The sequence below is a fragment of the Vollenhovia emeryi genome, unplaced genomic scaffold (genome assembly GCF_000949405.1).
Source record: "Vollenhovia emeryi isolate VEMERY1.0 unplaced genomic scaffold, V.emery_V1.0 DF939248.1, whole genome shotgun sequence".
NCBI classification, from domain to species: domain Eukaryota; kingdom Metazoa; phylum Arthropoda; class Insecta; order Hymenoptera; family Formicidae; genus Vollenhovia; species Vollenhovia emeryi.
This window is the reverse complement of record NW_011967118.1, coordinates 130553-151451: the sequence shown is the minus strand read 5'-3', so window position 1 is coordinate 151451 and position 20899 is coordinate 130553. Positions and strand designations below refer to the sequence as shown.

The following is a 20899-nucleotide window of genomic DNA, read 5'->3' as shown; positions in this document are numbered from 1 at the left end:
AACCTTCATGAGACCTTCAAATTACTCTTCAAGGTCAAACCTATGGTACCATCTTATGTCCCCCTCGAAACCATACAACTTTTGTCTGAAACATTTTTTCATATCTCTTTTAGTTTTTTAAAAAATCGACTGTATAAATTAAAATGGCCCACCCTGTATATATATATATATGTGTGTACAGTGAAGGACAGAATGGTTGCGACACTTTTTTAAAAATGAGTTTGGGAACTCGAGAAATAGCTCGCAAACGCTCGAAATAGTTTCGGAATTGTAATCGAGTATAATATTACTCGGAGGAGAAGATTTTTAAACGTAACTCTCAATCTAACAATAAGTGCATGCCCCTAAACTCATTAAGTCCCGGTTTTTCATTGTCTAGTTACCTGTTAACGAGAACTTACAATCAGTCGACTCTCCATCTTTTTCTGTGTTATTATCTGAGAAAAGACAGAGAGTCGACCAACCTCGGGTTAACAATTAACCAGAAAATAAAAAACCGGGCCTAAGAAAAAGTGTCGCAATCATTCTGCCCATTACTGTACAATCGCTGAATAGCGGTACAAGTGGTTGGAGGGATTACATTAAGTTATCAACGAGAAGATCATGTATATTTTGACAATTTGTCACCGTCAGGTCTTCTTACAGCGCCTTACATTTTCTTTGCATAAAGAAGAAAATGATAACAGATGAACATGACGAATAAATATAAACTGGAGCCAAATAGCGCGGGCTTAATCCGCGCAATGCTACGTTCTGATACATAAAAAAATTAAATGTAATATGCTTTTCTCAACTTCAAACGTCTTTCCCTACTTCGTAGACTTGGGCGACATAACTAAGTTGTTTCGTCACTGTTATTTACGATTGTACAAACATCGCGTGCAGAGCAGAGCCTAAAATTTTAAGTCACGCTAAAGTAGTAATAAAAGAACACTCGATTTCCCCTTATTCTTTCATATACAACTCGTGTTCTTCCATACATTCTCACCCTGTTTAAAATAATAAATAGAATACGATCCCTAGTAGCATAATATATTGCCGTAATTGAGAAATAATATAAATCTATAAGTATTCCCAATATTGGTTCGATATTGTAAGACGGACGCCTTCTCTTATTTAGCCAATATGTCTATCTAGCAATATTGGTTTAATATTGACCAATATTAGACCATTATTCTTATTAATGCACTTGCAATATAAATCTAATATTATATAATTATTATATTATTGTGCAATATTTACATTTATTCCATAGCCAATATTGGCTTTAATTACGTTGGACAATATCGGCCAATGCATTTCTAATATAACCAACATTGCACCACTGTTTAACCAATGCACTGTGCTACTCCCTAGTAGCACAATATATTGGCGCAATATTGGGAAATAACGTAAATCCAGTATTCGCAATGTTGGCCCGATATTGTAAGATGGCTGCCTTCTCTTATTTAGCCAATATGTCTATCTAGCAGCGTTGGTTTAATATTGTACCAATATTAGACCAATATTGATATTACATTGTTAAATATCGGTCAATGCACTTCCAATATAAATCTAATATTATATAATTATTATTGTGCAATATTTACATTTATTCCATGGGCAATATCGGCCAGTGCATTTCTAATATAACCGACATTGGACCAATGTTTTGCACTGTGCTACTAGGGATCAGATTACATCAGATTACATGCAATTGCAATGTAAATTAATAAGACCCTTATACTTATTTACATGGAAATTGCACGAAATCTAATGTAATCTGATTCTATTTATCATATTCTATTTATTATTTTAAATAGGAGGGAAAATGTATGGAAGAAACATGAGTAGTATATGAAAGAATAAGGGAAAACTGCATGCTTTTTATTACTATTTTAGCATGACTACGTCTAATATTTTAAACATTATAGAAACAACAAATGTTTTCAACACATTTCCCTCGCATTCGCATCTCTTATCAATGTCCTCCCGCTTATCAGTTATTTGTCTGCTAATTATCATTCGACGAAGGATAATTAGAGCCGCTCACGAGCAGGTTGGTCACCCTTGGTCTAGGCGGCAGGTTACGAGCGGGAATATTCGACATATCAGATCGGTGAGTCACGGGTCTTGTTCGATACGTTCCGGCTACCCCATTCGCGACGCTCGCGCCCACGCGACCGGTGCGTGACTCATCCGCGATTCTCGGAAGCGCGCGCCGCCACTCTCGGGATCTCGCCCGAGATTTTTCGTCACTCGCCGTAGCGCGGTGGTACCGTTAGTGGGAAATTCGCGTGTCGCACTTCGGTGTCCGCTCCGAGGTCGAGGCGCCGTCCGTCACTTTCAGTCGAGCGTGACACAATTTTTTCTTCTCTTTTGGTTTTCTCGATCGCGAGATACTCGAGTAACTCTGAGCGATACGCTCTGACGAATGATTACACGATAACTGTACGTAGCTTGTGTCGCCGAAAATAAACGAGCCGTCATTCTTAATTGCTAATTTATTGAATACAATGGGTCTAATCGTAACAATACGAGACGTCACGTGTCGTATTAACCAGTCTCTCTCGGAACGTGTCCACACGCGCCGTTTCTCCGATCAAACAAACATCGAGCGAACACGTGACGAATATTGTTTTGAAGAAGTTACTGCGCGATGCAGTCGCAAAAAAATATGCGGCGACGCAATTGTTGGCTCGATTGTGATAAGCAACAAAACAGGTCGGGAAAGCGAGAAATTGTGGCGAATAAAATACGCTTTAAACTTTAATCTATTAATTCAATCTAATTTCGACGAATTGAAATAGAATTTTATTTATCAATTTGTACACTGAAAAAAATTTCTGGTTGAATATGGACGAATCAGATAATTCCTTTAGGATTTACCAGAATTCCTGTAATCCTACAGAAATTCTGGTAAATCCTAAAGGAATTCTGGTAAATCCTAAAGGAATTATCTGATTCGTCCATATTCAACCAGAAATTTTTTTCAGTGTACCGTGCATTTTAATATGTAATTTTACGCGTGTGCGCTCCTAACGCGTCCTTCGCGGGAACGCTGAGATTATCTCGCGAAATGATGCAAGTCTGATAAAGTTACTGTAAATCCCCCCCCCAGCGTTCCTGCACGTCGCTGAAACAAAGATGTCGATCGAAAAACTTTGTCCTTTCAGTCTGTAGTTCAGCATTATGATAAAAACTGTATTCCCTTTTTCTCGCATTCGCAGCAAAAAGGATCGGGAACGCGAGAGATCGTGGCAAATAAAATACACTTTAAACTGCAATCTATTAGCTCAATCTAATTTCTACGAATTGGAATAGAATTTTATTTATCATTTTGTACCGTGTGCTTCAACATGTACACTCAGTCCAAAAAAACGCGGTACACCTAAAGTTTGTCAAAAAATTACCAAACTTCGAATGACGATAACTACGCGAGTAATAATGATAGAAAGGTTTTTCAAAAAAAGAAATTGAAGCTTGAAATTTCTGCTTTAAGAATCGATACATCAGAGTTTTGCGAGATAATTTTTTTCAAAATGGCGGGTGACAAAACGAGAACATGCGAAATTGCAAAATTTTCGCCCGAGTTTGCGACCATCCATGGCGAGAGGCAAGTGTTGCAACTTAATGGGATAAAAAGCACGCGATAGTACAGAGTCTCCCCTTCAAAATGCTTTTTTACTTATTTCGATACGATGATTTTTCGCTGAGATATGCGCATTTAAAGTAAAAACCGGCCTTTTTATTCAAATGCACATATTTCAGCGAAAAAATCTTCGATTTGGAAATATATTATTTTCTATTCCATTGTTTTCTTTTCATTCAAAAAAATTATTGTTAAATAACAACTAGATATTTTTCTTGATTAAATTATGTAAAATTGCTTCATTCAAGTAAGTTTTTCTTCCTTTAACGCAATATAATCTCACATCAAGATTTTCACGTTGAAACTAAACATTTCAAAAGAAGAATATTAGTTTTCTCTGTAGTGGAGCCGTCTGCTATTTGTTTCCGTTTCAATAGCTGCGTTCAGCAGAAAAAAAAGACTGCTTTGCGACAGTTGTAAAATTCGTAAATTTGATTGAAGAATGCTGTTAGATTCTGCCGTAATTAGGGGCACGCGCCAATCAGATTCAAGACTTTTACAGCAGTTGCAAAGCAGCCTCTTCTGCTGAACGCGGCCAATAATACGTGTATCCTATATACGTGTGCGTATGATGCTTTTAACGCTCCTCGTATAGCACGATGCGTGAAATTGTAAATGGAATCCTGTCCTGCCGCAGTCTGACGCAAATTATCCCTCGCAAGTTCTGCGGAAGATCGCGAGGATAATGCAAATGACGCGAGGTATAAAAATTCTTGAGATTCCAACCTGCCTCGCGGGAATGTAAAACGCTTGGTCATCATTATACTGATATCGAGTGACGCACAACTTTCGTCTCTAGATGTTTACAACGCTAGCTATCACGTGCCAAGTCCGTAAATAATAGAAATCCATCTCCAACGTTCGCTGTATACTGGCGCGAAGTCGGTTTTCTTTAACAAAGGAGGAAAGTTAACCGGATATTTAATGCATTCTACATAAACGCACGAAGAAAATTCGCGACAACGACCGCGCTCTTTTATTACGATTAATAATCCACGCTGCACCTTTTGTGCCACTCGGTACCGCGTGACGTTTAACAAAAGAATAAATTTGCGCGCTACGGCGTCTTCGTTTTTCCGCAGAATCGCGAGGTAGCTAAATAGATGATTGCGAGACGATTGCGGATCGGGGAGCGAAGACGGGACGTAATTAAAAAAAAAAAACGCCTGTAAACACAAGCTGATTGTGAGCAGCCGGGCGCCGTGTAGCACAACAGATAAGCCCCCGCGTCCCGTCGATAGCGCCGCGTTATCGAACGCCGCGGCACGGCACTGCCGCGGCGATCGGCAGCTCGGCGGCGATTGGTCAGCCGGGAATAACCCATGACGTCATCCGCGCTCGAGAGGCCTCGACTCTCTCCGCGGGTCTCGAGCGTTTGCCGAACGCGCGCGCCGCGAGGTATTCCCCCACGATATGAGTCATCGGGTGCAGTTTCACACAGTTTCGAGCAAAGGGACTAGCGATTCGTGCGTGCCGCCCGCGAGTTCCACGTACGTCCATTGAGTTCGACGGCGATCCGCGGCTTCCGTCTCGCTCGCTCGCGCTGCATTCCTTGGCGGAGGAGCGTCGTGGGAGAGAGAGAAAGGGAGGTTAGGACGCGGTCGCGCCTCGGTCTCTCGATTTTCCGGTCTCGGGTGCGCGAGGGTGAACGGCGAGCCATGAAGCTGGACGTCTCCGACGTGCTCTACGACAGCTCCAGCGTGTCCAGCGACAGCGGGGCCTCGCAGAGCTCCCGCGTCAGCCATGATTTCCTCTCCAGCATCGCGAACCCGGCCGTGCTGCCGAATAACGTAAGTACCAGCGGAGTAGTCCGGTGATGTTGGCCTCCGCGGTGCCTCGAAGGTCCCCCCCGCGGTCACGTCGCGCCGACGATCGACGGCCCTCGTCGGAGAGTGCACGCGTTACGTAACGCATGCGCGACAATAATGCGTTAAACGTCGGAGCGGCTCGGGTGTCGTACGTGGCGCGCGCGAACGTGCCTCGCGACTTGCCTCGCGGAGGATGAAGAGAGATTCGCCGTTGGTTCCCCTGGTCCTCCGACGACTTTTGCAACGATCAGGCGTCTCGCGTTTGCAGAATCGATAAGAAAAGTCACGTCGGACAAGCTAGGGACTTCAAGTAAGACGCGCGATTTGTGAGAAACGCGAACGACGTAAATATTTGCATTTGCCTTTTCGAAACGCGTGAATGAGTCTTGCAACTAGTTTTGCAGATAATCGAGAGACACGGTGGTGTCTCGCGCCAAGTATAAGCGTAGCGAGTACCGCGCACGCGAGACCGACCGGGGGTATCTTTACGCGAGTTGAGAGGCCCTTGGATTATCGGACATCAATAACGGCTGATCCGATCGAACTTCTAAGGGCCAGTTTCACAAACATCGGTTATCTGTTAACTAGAGTTCAGTCGACTCCCTATCGTTTTCTATCTTGTTCTCTAAGGGCCAGTTTCACAAACGTTGGTTAACTGTTAACCAGAGTTCAGTCAACGCTCTATCTTTTTCTATCTTGTTCTCTAAGAAGAGACAGAGGATCAGTTAATCTTCGGTTAGCAGTTAACCGACGTTTGTGAAACTGGCCCTAAGAAGAGACAGAGAATCAATTAATTCGGTTAGCAGCTAATCGATGTTTGTGAAATTGGCCCTAAGTACCTGTGTGAAGTTAGCACCCCATTTTTTGGAATTTTAAAATTCTAAAAGTTGTTCCAGGTTGTTCTAGACTTGTTCCAAATTGTCCCCGAAAATCACATTTATATCGTGGAAATTTTCGCGGAAAAGAAACTTTTAGAATTTTGAAATTCCAAAAATGGGGTGCTAACTTCACACAGGTGCCCTAAGTAGGTGTAAGATACCTCGGATTTCTATTTTTCTCTTGATAAATGTATGAAACTTGCAAGATTACGGGGGTATCTTTTATCTCGTTTGCAAACATAAAAACCAACCCGATGTTGGGAAACTATTACGTGTTACGGATAGATAAAGTCTGCATTAATTGTTTGCACATCGAGATTCGAGTCATCGCGGTGAAAAAAACATTCGAGATATTCCTAATCTCTCAACGTGTGCCGGAGTTAAATTAGTTCACCGTCGGAAATATATTTTCGAACTTCCGCGAAGAAATTTCGAGCTCGAGATTCAGCTGATCGAAGTGTGGGGGGGGGGGTGATAAAACGTTATCGGTTCCTCGCGGTCGCAATTCTTAGATTTGAACAGCGGCTCGAGCATGAATCTTTTTCTCTAGAGCGAACTCGTGAAAATTTTTATTGAGCAATATTGAAGTTATCAATAAAAATTGTCACTTTCCACGGATTTAGGCTGGAGGAAAAGATTCATGATCGAACTCCTTATTCCTATTGTCACCAGCGTCGTTTAACTTTGATTTATATTTAATATCCGCCTTTATCAGTCCAGAGTAACTTTAATCTCGGGTTAATTTGCTTTCCATCTTTTCCCAACTCCCGATTTCACCAACGTCGCTTAACTTAGCGAGGGGTGAACCGCTGAGGGTATTGTGGTGTACAGACTTCAGGCATTACTAAGCATTTTTCGAGCATTATTATTTGGAGCATTATTATAATGCCTTGCTGGGGCACTACAAAGAATCTAAAAAGATAAAACAAGATAACATAAGATAGAATAATATAAAGTAATGCTCACTGGGCATTAATAGGCATTGGTGTACATGATTTTGGTCAGCGGTTTACCCCTCGACTTTAAGCTTGGCTTAATTCATTATCTGTCTCTTTCCAACTGTTACCTTAGAACGAGACAAACGTGAGTTAAATTAAGATTAAAGTTAAACGACGTTTGGTGAAACCGGACTTTAGAACATAGAAAAGGATAAAAAGAAAGTTAAACCGAGATCAAAGTCAATCTGCATTGATAGAAATGGACATAAATCACCTTTCGTCTCTCTCTAATGACCGCTTCTACCAATGCAGAGTAACTTTGATCTCGGTTTAACTTACTTCATATCTGGTCTTTAGTTTTAAAAATTAGAAAAAGGTAAAAAGTAATTTGAACCGAGATTGAAGTTAATCTGCATTGGCGGAAACGGTCATAAGCGGACGGTTAGAAAGAGACCTCGAAAGAGACCAAGGGCGAATTGAACAAACAATAAGATCAAAGTTAAACGACGTTGGCGAAAACGGGCGTTAGAGGTTCGATTCAGCCGAATAGATTTATTTCCATAAATTTGCGAGAGGGAAATGCGACAATATTACGTGAACGAGTACGCGCGTGATGTAACGTTTTTTGTGATTCTTTGTTAAACGTAAACGTTTAGCGGAAACCGTTTACAATTACGTGGCCTACAGCCACCGCATGACGCATATCAATCGCACATCTGGAAATTGCATGCCATTTCACAGGAACATGAATTCCTAGGTCGGATAATGCACAAGTGCTGCTTCTCTCGTAGCGTCGCTCGTGATGACTCATTAGACAACTTTACACTGCAAAATGCGCGTCGTGTATACTTAGATGATCGATTTAAGCGAGTGTGTAAAGAATCGAATGGGCGATCAATATGCATCGCTTGTATAATGAAAACATACATTGTGACAAATGTAATCCAATTATTAAGATTTTGTGCCAGTGACCTGAATTCCGTCGAACCTTTCGCGACTGGATGTGCATATAATGCGATTGTAAAAGGTATTGTAGAATTAACTACGTTGACGTTTTAAAACCCGTTGGACACTCGCAGAATTTAACGACTAGAGCTATTTTACAATTACCTACACCTTTTTCTACCTATTTTACTATTATCTACACCTTTTTTTTACCTATTTTACAATTGCCTACACATTTTTATTAACGTCTGATCTGGTATGAATTCATAATTTTCTTTTTATTAGCTCTTCGTACAACTTGATCCTGAACTGATAATTTCCATGTAGTTTGCGCAAAATTTGGCGCGAAAACCGCGTTTATCAGGTACCGTCGTATCCGCGGGTGCAAAGAGCTAAATTATCCTTCGACACGATGCACTTGTCAAGCCGCCACTTCGTTGAAGAGCTCCTTTATCCGGGAATTAGAGACAGAGCGCTGCTAAATTTACAAAGTGCGTGCCGTCATCGCTATAAACCGAACTGCTCGAGTTCGAATGAAAAACACATTTTCGGTCGTTACGAGAGTGAGCCGCGCGCAAATATCACCGGCGCGGTGTTATCAAGTAAGCATCTAATTATGCGTCATAATGTGCGATAACTAAGCATACGCACGTGTTTTTTTTTATTTATTTAGGCCCGGTTTCACCAAACGTTCCTTAACTTTAATCTTACAATTATGTTAATTCGTGTTTGTCTCTTTCTAGAGTAACAGTTGAAAAGAGACAAGGAACAAATTAAGCTAAGCTTAAAGTTAAGCGACGTTGAAATCGTCTCTTAGGCCCGGTTTCACCAACGTTGTTTAACTTTAAGTTTAGCTTAATTCGTTCCTTGTCTCTTTCAAACTGTTAATTTGGAAAGAGACACACATGAATTAAACCAAGATTAAAGTTAAGCGACGTTTGGTGAAACCAGACCTTAGACTCGCGAAGTTTATGTAACTCGCGACAGATATTTGTCAGACTTTGATTTTCGGAAAGTGTAACAATTGTTTCTTAGAAAAAAATTCTGTAAACGCAATAGACGTTATTTAAGTACAGTTGTTGGATAATTGCTACATTATCGAACCTTACGTTCTAATTGAGACGGCAAACTTATAGTCAACCCAACTGGCTAGTTATTTTATTAGTTTATTACACAACGTTTCGTCCCTATTCTTTTGGGTCCTTTTCGAGTGATACTGCAAATCAACAACAACGTAATTAGGAAATAATGTAAGTTGATAAGTTAAAAACGGCTTAAGTTAGGTAAACGGCTTATGTTCTAATGGAACCTACTTTGTTCCGCACGTGGAGCCCGCAAATAAATTACACGCCCCTGCGCGCCTAGATAAAAGACAACTTTCATTCCGGTCCTGCATAGGTGTCCTTTTAAGGTGCATACCACGTGCACTGTCAGTAGAGCTTTGAGTTACTACGGAATTATCCAATCGGACGTTATCTTTCGTCTGCTACCGCGTCCATTCACCGATCAGGAGAGATCAATGATCTCCCGACGATCGTCGTGCGTTCGCGTTTACGAGCGAGTCCTCGCGCGAACTTTAAAACGCGAAACGATTAATTCTCTTTTTTCCCCGAGCTATCTCGCACTTTTTAACCGCGGTTTATAAATGACGCGTCAACGACACGGTGCGGTCAATCTCGCTGCTATACGGACGAACGACTTTCATCTTGAACCGCAGGATAGAACGTTTCCTTTTCGCGATTCTTAGCCACGCGAACATTCGAGTTCGCGAAATTTTTTCGAGTTGTTTAAACAAGAATATACTCCCTAAAATTTGTGGAGTGGAATTTTTACTCGAATCATGGTGTCACTGACCAGTGAATATTTACTCCAATAGAGTGAATTAATTCACTCTAATTGTAAGTGAAGAACTTCGCTCTTATTTTCGAAGTGAAGTCGTTAGCACTCCAAAGTACACTCCAACTTAAAGTACGGTAGAAAGGGAAGAGTGCCAATGTGAGCCACAAATGAACAGAAGACGGTTCTCACAAATTAGAAACAAAATTTCTCTTTAATAAAAACGTTTCGATCCTCCTTCGAGTCTTCGGGATCAAAGTGGTATGTGGATTGAGAGTCATTCCTCTATCAGCGACAATCCCAGTGTATCTCTAAATGGTCCCAGACATAAAGAGGACTGAAAGACTCAGGTCGACAGAGGGATGAATCCGTTACAATAGAGTTAACGCAGTGTGTCTCACAGTGTGAGACAGTCGTGGACCATTTAGAGATACACTGGGATTATCGCTGATAGAGGAATGACTCTCAACCCACATACCACTTTGATCCCTTAAGATATTCGATTTCAACGAGTTTTACCGAGGAGGACCCGAAGGAGGGTCGAAACGTTTTTATTAAAGAAAAATTTTGTTTCTAATTTGTGAGAACCGTCTTCTGTTCATTTGTGGCTCACATTCGCACTCTTCCCTTTCTACATATTTTCTTTTTGGGAGCCTTCACAACATTTTGGAATATTAAAGTACGGTATTCCGCCACTAGATGGCCGCCGAACTCGAAGATAAGATCACACAGTTGAAGAATTTGTGTTAAATTTAACAGATATTACATGTCCCAAACGGTCCACACAAATTTTTGTGTCAATTTAACATAATATGGATATGTTAAATGATCACACTAGTACTCTAGTAATATTCTAACACAAAATAAATGCAAATTTTTAAAAAAATTTCTGTAAAATTAACATATTTTTAATGACAAAGTAAATTTTAAAAAATGTAATTGTTACATTTTACAGACGTAATAAATCAAATGACGGTTCGAAATCACTCTTACTTATGTTATATAGAATAAAATCAACATTTTATTCTGTAAATTTGAACAGATAAATCTTGTTAATAATATAGAACATATGTATTGTGTAAGATTAAAAAATAAGCACACATTGTGTTGTTTCAACATTTCTTTTCAATTTTAATAATTTTACATTTGAGGTCAATTAACACAAGAGCAATATGTTAAATTAACACATGAATGTGTTAAACGTTTAACACAAAAATTTAACAAGAAAATACTAATTTTCCAATTGTGTAGGTTTTCAGTACTAGCTGTGAATATTAAAATACAGCTTCTAAATGCGATGATCATATTATAGTGAACAAACAATAGCGAGGGGCTTGTCCATGAATTTTATACTGCTAAGAATAATCGATTAAAGTAAATCAATCCAAGTATAAAAGAGTGAATAACGGTACTCTTTCAAAAAGTGAAATTTCACTCCAAAAGAGTGAGATTCCACTCCAAAAAATTTAGAGAGTGTATAACATTTAGACGTACGATATAATCGAGCGACGCGGCACCAAGTACATAAAGAAAAATTTAGAATAACAGAGGGATCGCACCAAGTAGCTTATCTGGAGTTTTTATGTTATACGACTATTCTTTTGGAGTATTTCTAGAATTACCGTAGAACTAGAAGACCAAAATAACAAATCTAATGGCACTTTTCTTATGCCAATGTAAGCTGTAAATTGCAACTATATTTAGAAGATGATTGGCGCAGTCAATCTTGATATCTCGAAACTTTATCCAAAAGGTGTATAATTTTTCTCACCAATTTAAGACAAAGCTTTCAGTTTACACTCGCGTATGTACACACACGAGGCGAGTTCCTTCAGAGTGAATCCACAATAAAACTTTATAACAGAAAATGGTCGTTTAAACCTAAGACATTCTGAATTTAAGTACCTATTAAACGGTTTGTCAATCATGTCATTATCGCTCGGTTAAACATATATTTATTTAATAACAACAGTAGTTCGAGTCTTATTCATTCGCCGTAATTCGTTACGTCGGCGTGGCACATGCATATTTATAGATGCAGACAGGAAGTAGAAAATTCTCTTCGTCGCGACGGACAATATCTCTATGGCATCGACAAGGATTTAGTGCCAGTGCGTCTGTCGCCCCTTTTATACATATAGGATGTCCCAAAATAGACGGGACATATTGCGGAACATAATTGTTTGCATTACTCCGTGAACATGTGACTATAAATTCTTGAAAGGTATAACAATATATATAATGTACTCTCTAAAAGTCAATCAGTACATTATCACTGAAAACAGTTCCAAGTATAGCACTGAATAAGTCATATAACTGTGAATCAGTGAATATTCACTGTTCTCAATGATAATCCACTGATTGACTTTTAAAGAGTAATAATATACAATATTGTTGTCTATAATATAAAATTATATTATTTTGTCATGCAATCATAATTTACGTACGTACGTGAGGAATCTGAAATTGTCTTAAATAACGTTTTATTGCGGATTCACCCTGAGAGACAAACTCGCTACCATTATTTCTAGGGATTTAAAGAGTAGCGAAAGTGTCGAAGCACCAGTCGTTTTCATTAACAGTCCAGAAATCAGGACTGTATGAACTATTTAAGATTTGGTTTCTCTTTACGATTTTTCGCTCGTTCGTTGGCATGTTTCAAATGACGTCACACATCTGACAGGTTCTGCCACAAATCGTCGAGAACGCGAAACTTTCGTGAGTTAAGTATCGAAAGCACAGATATCACAATGTTATCCAACGTCCATTTTAAAAGTGGACTGTGCTTGAACAAGATTCCTCTCGAGTCATTCACAGGTGGATGTAAAAAAATTAGACTAATTAGAATAACGATATTTCTTACATTTTGAAAGGTAGCACAAAGGTCTAAAGATCACGATAAAATTGTCTTCGACATTCTCGACGGAGTAAAATTTCGCAACGGATAATTTCATTGTAATTCGGGGACACCCAATACATTCCCCGCGTAAACAGCATGGCGGTGGTATTGATCTAGCTAGCATTTCGCTCGGCGTGGCTTCGGCCGCCTCCAACAGCTGTTTTATAAAGTGCCGCCGCCGTGGCCGCCTCGACCATTTAAAAACACGCGTGCAACGAGCACGCACGCACGCACGCTCGCTCGCTCGCTCGCACGCTCGCACGCACGCACGTATGCATGCACGCGCGTACGGCGCGCGCGACACGAATTACATCCTACTGCTGCGCAGTAACGCTTGTGCTGCCAATAGGAACTCCCGAGCCAGCTGTTGTCACCTAATTATCTTTCCCTCTAATAATGGAAGGGTTCGTGCGGAGAAACCGACCGATAAAATGCAAATATTACTTATAATGGTCAGGAGCGAAAGTACATCTGGCCTGTGTTGGACTCGTTAAGTTTCTATCGTCAGCTCTCCCGTTTAAAGTTACATAATTCATAAAATTCGGCAAATTCATAAATCTCGCCTCTTCCTGACGGAAAATTATAACAGAATTGGCGAGTTGAGTGACGTTTAATAAATAATCGTACGCGCGACCGTAAAGAGAACCAGCCGTACGCTTTTCTTTGAGGCTAAGGTACACATCGTACAAAGAAACTGGATGATTCACGATCTTTAATTTATTCCCCATTGTTCTCTCGGATATTGAAAATGCCCAGAGAACTTTCTCGGGTGACAACCGATTGCGGCTTCCGCTTTTTTCCTTGGTACGAAATTCGGCGCTCGTTATGCCGCGCACACAACGACCTGCAGCGCGCATTACAGCTCGGTCGGATTAGCCGCAACCTCCCTCCTCATTAAAATGTCTCTTTGTCGCGCGAACAAAGCTGGATCCTCCGATGCCCGCCTGTCGTCTCGTTATCCCGTTATGCTCGTTAAGTCGCGTCTCTGCTTGTCGAATCATATGAAAGCGGGAAACTTTTTCATTCTGCAAAACGAACTAAATGGAAATTTCATAAGAATCTTAAATTTCATTTAAAATCATCAAGTCATTAGGAAATCAATTAAAATGCAGATCATAAAGATTAACATTTCGTGCAACCAAGTAATTAGTAATTGGAATTTTTTTCGACGTTATTATTCGTTAACACATTTTATTAAATGAATCAGGTTTTTAAACTAAAAACGTTCGAGTAATTACACAATTCTTTGGTCCGAGTAATTTTCCTAAAATGCCTCAAAGCGTGTTTATTTTGAAAATATTAATATTGGAAGTATACTTTTCCTCGAGGAACTTTAGCAAACATACTCTTGCAGTCGATGGACATTACTTTCTAAACTAATTGAAAGATTCCTATCGACTCTTATCTTCTCTAGAATACACTTGAAAAGCATAGAAAACAATTCACCTTAATTGTTTTTGTTCGAAATATTTCTTTATGAAAATACTTCGATGACTGTATCTCAGGTTACATGTAAGTTTTCAGTTTACAAATATAAAATTATAATATAATTTCCTGCAGTGTTTTATGGAGATAGGAATTATATATTAATAATTGATTATTGTATGAGTATTTTTGACAACTTTAGAGTTTATGAGCAAATATTTTCAGACAGACAAGTTGAATCGTCTTGGAAAAACAAAAGAAGACTAGATTTTATACCTTTTTTAAAAGAAACTTCTATGACTATTACGTTTTCATTAAATACGTGGTTACAAAAAATATAGAGGAAAGTCCTCTATTATGAGACAGGTTTCTAATATGAAATAGCAGATTTCCGACACCCAAATTCGATCACAAATCTTCCTTCGCAACGATTACACGACCTAGCAATGAATTTTCCAGTAAACAGACCTCGCTTCAAGGGCAATAAATTCACGGTGGAGCCAATAGATGTGCCTATTAATTTAGCAGAAACTCCGCTGTCTCATATTAGGATCCTATCTCATAATAGCGGACTTTCCTCTGTAGTTTGTGAGTAGTAAATTAAAGGAACGTGAATTTTTGCGACAACAGAAAGAATTTTGTGTGCGGCATGTGCAATTTTGTTCTGTACGGTAATCTCACGTGTGCGTGTGTCAAGGGAATAATTAAATTAACAATTCGAGGAATACATGAAGGTGTTAGGGTTGCGGCGCGAACGCTGTACTGCTCTTCGCTTACTGTTGTAGCGTAAGAGTTTCGGTTGTCGCACAAATGAACGGCACGTTGCCGTGGATAACTTCTTTCCCCTGCCGTGGCTCATGATTTTAAGAACGGACGTGTATAATTTGCTGAGCAAAAATCTAGCGATCGCGCATGAACAGCTTGTAAATTAAATCGCACTTAATCTGCAGCCGCGATGGACGTCGCACACCTCGCGCTTGCGTGTGTTCGTTGCGCGCGGAAAGTACCGCGTGTAATCGCGAAATGCGACATAAAACAAAGGAAGAAAAAGAAAGAGGGGGGGATTGTAGGTAGCGCGTCATTATTGTCGAAGACTGTTTCTGTGATATTAATGTATTCGCACGCTCATTTAAAAAAAATGGGAGTCAGCATCCAATGGTGAGTCATCGTGTAACGTTATTTTGTGTGACGTTGGAAATATCACGTTTGTCGGACACGCGCGAGGATAACGCTCGGACAACCAACAACAATTTCCGATGGAGAGAAAAAAAAAACAGTTGGATACGTTCGACGAACGGACGTATTAGAAAAGTTGACGCTGACGCTTGATTTTTTTCCTTCTCGCCTCGCGTCGGGACCTTAAATTGACCATCACCCTCGAGCATCGATTTAACCAATTTCGCCGGCTTCAGCGCGCATCCTGAATGTGCCGCGGATCATAATTTGCGCGCTTCCGGCGCGCTGACGAAAATCTCTCCCCCCCCCCCCCCTCGGTCTCCCCATGGATCCCTGCGCCGGGATCGATTTATCGAATTACATGCGAGTTGGCGCGGAACTGTCCCCGCGGTACCTAGAAAAGGGGATCTGGTTCCCCGTGCGTTCACCAATTCCGTGAAATCGTCGGTACGGGCGACGACGACGCGCGAGAGGCTGCGGGCCGCGCCGATTGGCCGGGCGTTATCGCGCGAATCAGCGATCAAGATGGCGGTGACGTCACGGGGAGCGCGCCCGGGTACGTCAAGTGGTGGGGAAAGCGGTGACGGCGGCGACGCTCGGCTGGCTTTCTATATAGTCACTCGGTCACGTTGGCGGGCGTTCAGTCGACATACGCACGTAGGCATGTGTGGTACGGAGAGTGAGTGATTGGAAAACGCGCCTTGCCCGATACCCGATCCTTTTACGACAGTGTCGAATTGTCTGCAGTCGCGTTAAAAATCTCTCCTCTCCGCGGGAGACTACTTGCTCCCCGAGTGATTAGTTTCTTTTGTATATCTTCGCCTCAACCACTCGAGCACTCGCGGGATCCCGCGAACTCCCACGAAAGCCCGAAGCGTTTGTCCCGAGTGAAGTTAGTCGCGGCGCAAGATGACGCAACGAGTACCCAGCACCGGCTATTACGACAATATCATCGAGGATCACAGCTACACGATGTTCTCCATGTATCCGCCGGCCACGAACGTCGTGGACTGGCAGCTCATGAAGGAGGAGAATGGCATGGTAAGAGAGTGTGCTATATATCGATTTCGGCGGAACTGAATCCCGAGCAGGGAATTGGAAAATTAGAAGGAGCTCGCTCGCGGCTGGTGCGCGCCAGTGTTTATCGAAATGGACACCGATACGCTTTTATCTCCCGTCGTTGGGCGACACGTAATACGTGTCTGCAATCGGGGAATCTTTTAAATGACAGCGCGCAACAAAAATTGATTTATTTCCGTGCGAAAACAAATATATTTCCCGTCGTAAAACGTTCGTATCAGTGGCTTTAAATTTTATCTAGAATGCCTTTGAATATTTTGCATTCTCCTTCAATAACTATGAATGTTAATTCCACACGCATAACTTGACGAAGACATTATTGATATAATATTGCGAGCAGCATCTCTAAATATTTAATATTATGATGGAACTACGCGCGTGACGTTGAATTTTGCATGAAAAATGGCAATTCGCGGCGAAACTTAAAATTAACATATCGCGCGCGAACCCAACACGCAAACGGAAGACACGATCGACTTTTAACGCACACAAATCATCGATTACGCGCTCCTTGCGCAGGTGTCACGGTTCAAGGCTGAATCGATAATGCTGAAGCTACACTGAAAAAAAAATCTGGTAGAAAATGGACGAATCAGAATTCCCTTTAGGATTTATCGGATTTGTAGTAAAGTCTACCAACTTCTGGTTATGAAATATCTTTCATGGTAAATCCTAAAGGGAATTCTGATTCGTCCATTTTCTAACAGACGACTGGTTGAATCTATCAGATTTTTTTTTCAGTGTACGGTTGTACTTCAAAAAACTTCGATCGCTAAAAAAACGAACGGTATCGGTCGAGACTCGCTGTACTTTTTTTTTATGAAAAGGAAAACTGAAGTCTGGAACATTTTGACGTATGCCCGTGTCTACCGATGCGGAGTAATTTTAATCTCTAAAGTTAACTTTTTATCTTTTCCCATTTACCGTAGCTAGATAAAACTAAAAAGTAAGTTAAACCGAGATCAGAGTTAATTTGTTCCGGTAGAAATGGGCATTAGACCCCCCGAGTTCGACAAATTCTTGACTCGAAAGCCCGTATAATTTGAAGGTATTTTGACGCCTGTCGCTCCCAGCGACCAAAGTCGTACAAAAGACATTTTTTTCCCCCGAAATGTCTGGCGATAAGCGTTTGTCCGACGTTTTCAGCCATTAACCTGCACGATTTTCTTCTCGATTTATTAGGCGTGACTGCGTGGCAATCTACGGTGCACGGCACCGACAAAAATAACATACTGATTAGATAAATGTGATGTATTGTTAGCGATGATACCGATGGATTACCGTGAGTGAAAATGCCCGTCTACGTCGGAGATGTGGAAATCTGTACATTTACTTCGTAAATATCTTTTGTAACAGATAAACGCACAGAAAGGATCAAATCGTCTGAATTTGAAAGATTATCGGACAGAGTTAACAGGACAATTAAGTGCAGCGATAGTTTAAACTGAAACGAAGGAATTTTTAACATGACATTTTTTTGCTTATATTTTATTGACCAATTTAACAAATTATTTATCTAATTTATCAATTTATTTATCTTAAGCTGTTCTGGATGCATAAGTAAATTTCAAAAAAATTGATCTTTGTATGTTGATCGACAATAGACCTTGTCTCTTTGAAGCCCGGTTTTTCATCATCTGGTTTACTGTTAACCAGAGGTTAGTCGACTCTCTATCTTTTTTTCTATATTAGTATCTAAGAAGAGACAGGCAATTGACTAACCTCCAGCTAATGTTTAACTAGAAAATGAAAAAGCGGGTCTGAGAATGTATTTTAAACGAGTTACAAATCTTGAGAAAAACCTACGATATCTTATCGCGAGATTTAATAATAATACTATTATAGTATTGTGTTTGAAATATTTATTATTTTGTGTCGTGAGCGCGAGTAACGTATAATGCCATTGATTTAATTCGTAGCAGCGTGTAATCAGTCGCTGGTGTTCTTTGAACTCGTTATCTAAATCTGCTCTTCCAGGAATAATCCGCCATTTACTGTGCACGAGTGAACAATGCATAATCAAAAGAATCGGATAATAATTGCACACTTTTCATGTCAGCTAGCGTGTCACGAAAACAGGTAGAGACAGAAGGGGGGGAGGGGGAGAGAAAGAGCCTTACGTAATGACGGCTTACAATTAAGCTAATAATCGAGGTCATAGCTCGTGATGACGTGCGAGTTTCAAATTTTCCAAGAAGCGACCAAGTTATCGCGCTGGATGCTCGACGTGGCGACTTAGCTCGGCAGCTCTCACCTGCCGATCCCACCGATATCGGCTCCGATTTCTACGAATCCCGATTCGGGGTACACATCGTTCGCTCGTTTTTTCTTTATCGCTAAACGGTACTTTCTTATTCGAGTGGACTTGACAAATAAGCATTATTGCGCAATATTTTACACATTTTTTAAAGGAATCATCGTGGTTTGTGTATATAAAGACCTGCGTATGCAATAATTTGGTACTTTGCGTAACAACAAAGAAAAATGAATTTTAATGAAGAGAAAAGCATACAAAGGATATAGGATGTTATACTTACAGTTTTCCAAAATGCTTTAGTATTAAACTAAATTTAGCGCACACTAATTTTTAAATAAATATAGATGGAATCCTTATCGATTCCCCGTGGAGTTACAATTTCTACAATAAAAGAAAGTCCCCTATTATGAGATAGGATCCTAATATGGGATAGCGGAGTTTTCTGTGAAATTAATATCATCAGTTGATTCCACCATGACTTTATTGCTCTTGGCGTGAAATCTCTGTCTAGCGACAGAAGATTTGTGATTGAATTTGGGCGTTAAAAACCTGCTATCTCATATTAGAAATCTGTCTCGTAATAGAGGACTTTCCTCTGTACAATAACATAAAGCATTATATACATATCGGGAAAACTTTAAAATAAATATACTTTATTTATTTTATTGATAACGAGAAAAGTGTTTGTCTCAGTAAAACTTAGATATGTTATCCATTAAAATAGAAAAATAATTATTTTGCGGTGATTCACGATATGAATAATTATAAAAAATTTTGTTCATGTACTATGGTAATGTCGAGAGATAAACCGCTGAGAGTGTAGTGGTGTACAGATTTGCGATATTACTGGGCATGACTGGGCATTACTAGGCATTTTTGGGCGTTAAGCCTTGCTGCGACATTATAAAGATAAAATAAGATAACAACATAAAGTAATGCCCAGTGGGCATTGGTGTACAAGATTTTGGTCAGTGGTTTTCCCCTCGGATAACATGAAAACAGAAATTAGTAAAAAAAAGAAACAAATTTGTATTATCGGAAAATTACATTTTGTTTCGTATCTTCGTCTCTTCATGATTTATTTAATCGCTGTTTACCGAAATAGTTTTTATTGCGATATCGAGACTTTCCGGATTATCCTTATCGCTTAATTTATGTTTATCGTACTAGTATTTTCCACGGCTGAGGAAAAGTACGCGAAGGTCTTCCTCGAAGCTAATATTTACCGAGGTCTATTATATAAGAAGTCTGCTGTACTTTTGAAAGCAATTTCCGCCTTTTGAGGAAAGCAGATCTCACAATCAGTCAATCTCTCGTGAGCGCAAGAAGATTCGTATTTTTTTTTAAATAGCTTAAAATCGATTACTATCGTTCGGACAGTTAAACGTCAATTTGTCGTCTTGTAGAAATTTTAAGAAGCTTGATATTTTTATGAATCTCTCATTGAATTTATTGCCTCAAACATCAAACAAGGCGGAAACCGCTGAGGGCATTGTGGTGTACAGATTTGTGGCATTACTAGGCATTTTTTGGGTATTAGTTTGAGCATTAGGCCTTGCTGGGGCATTAAAAAGATAAAATGAAATAAAATAAGATAAGATAATAATGTCTACTGGGCATTGGTGTACAAGATTTTGGTTAACGGTTTCCCTCTTGGCCTTAAATAAATATTCATTTTGTCACTAAATTTGGATGTTACAATTTGAATGTTAGATATTATTCAGAATTGAATAGAAAATTTATATTATACGGTAAAAATCAAATTGATGAAGACACTTTGGTTGTGTTTAAGAGAATTATACTCGTTAGGAGAAACAATAATATGAGAACAAGGAAAATGTGATTTTCTGAACGTGTTATCTGCATAAAACCGAAGAAAAACAGTTAAATCTGACAGGAAGCGAAGAGTTAACGCTCGTTAACCCGCCAATTAGAAGGTTTAGTTGAAGGCAGGGTTAAGTTTAGCGAGAGCAATACGTACGGGTCATAAGACAAGAGGTGTCATCCTGCTCTTGGCGTTGAGGGG

At 40.0% G+C, this 20899-nt stretch overlaps 1 protein-coding gene across 2 annotated transcripts in view; it reads left to right on the top strand.

Moving 5' to 3' along the window:
- Positions 1 to 5051: 5051 nt before the first annotated feature.
- Positions 5052 to 20899, top strand: part of LOC105559944 (transcription factor kayak) — a 44015-nt gene continuing 28167 nt past the window's right edge. Inside the window, exon 1 of one of the 2 annotated variants that reach the window (XM_012008609.1) lies at positions 5052 to 5421. In XM_012008609.1, the coding sequence (XP_011863999.1) occupies positions 5290 to 5421 (132 nt within the window). In that variant the 5' untranslated portion in view covers positions 5052 to 5289. Of the gene's footprint in view, positions 5422 to 16185; positions 16578 to 20899 lie in introns of those variants that run through there. The other variant, XM_012008610.1, reaches the window with a different exon arrangement.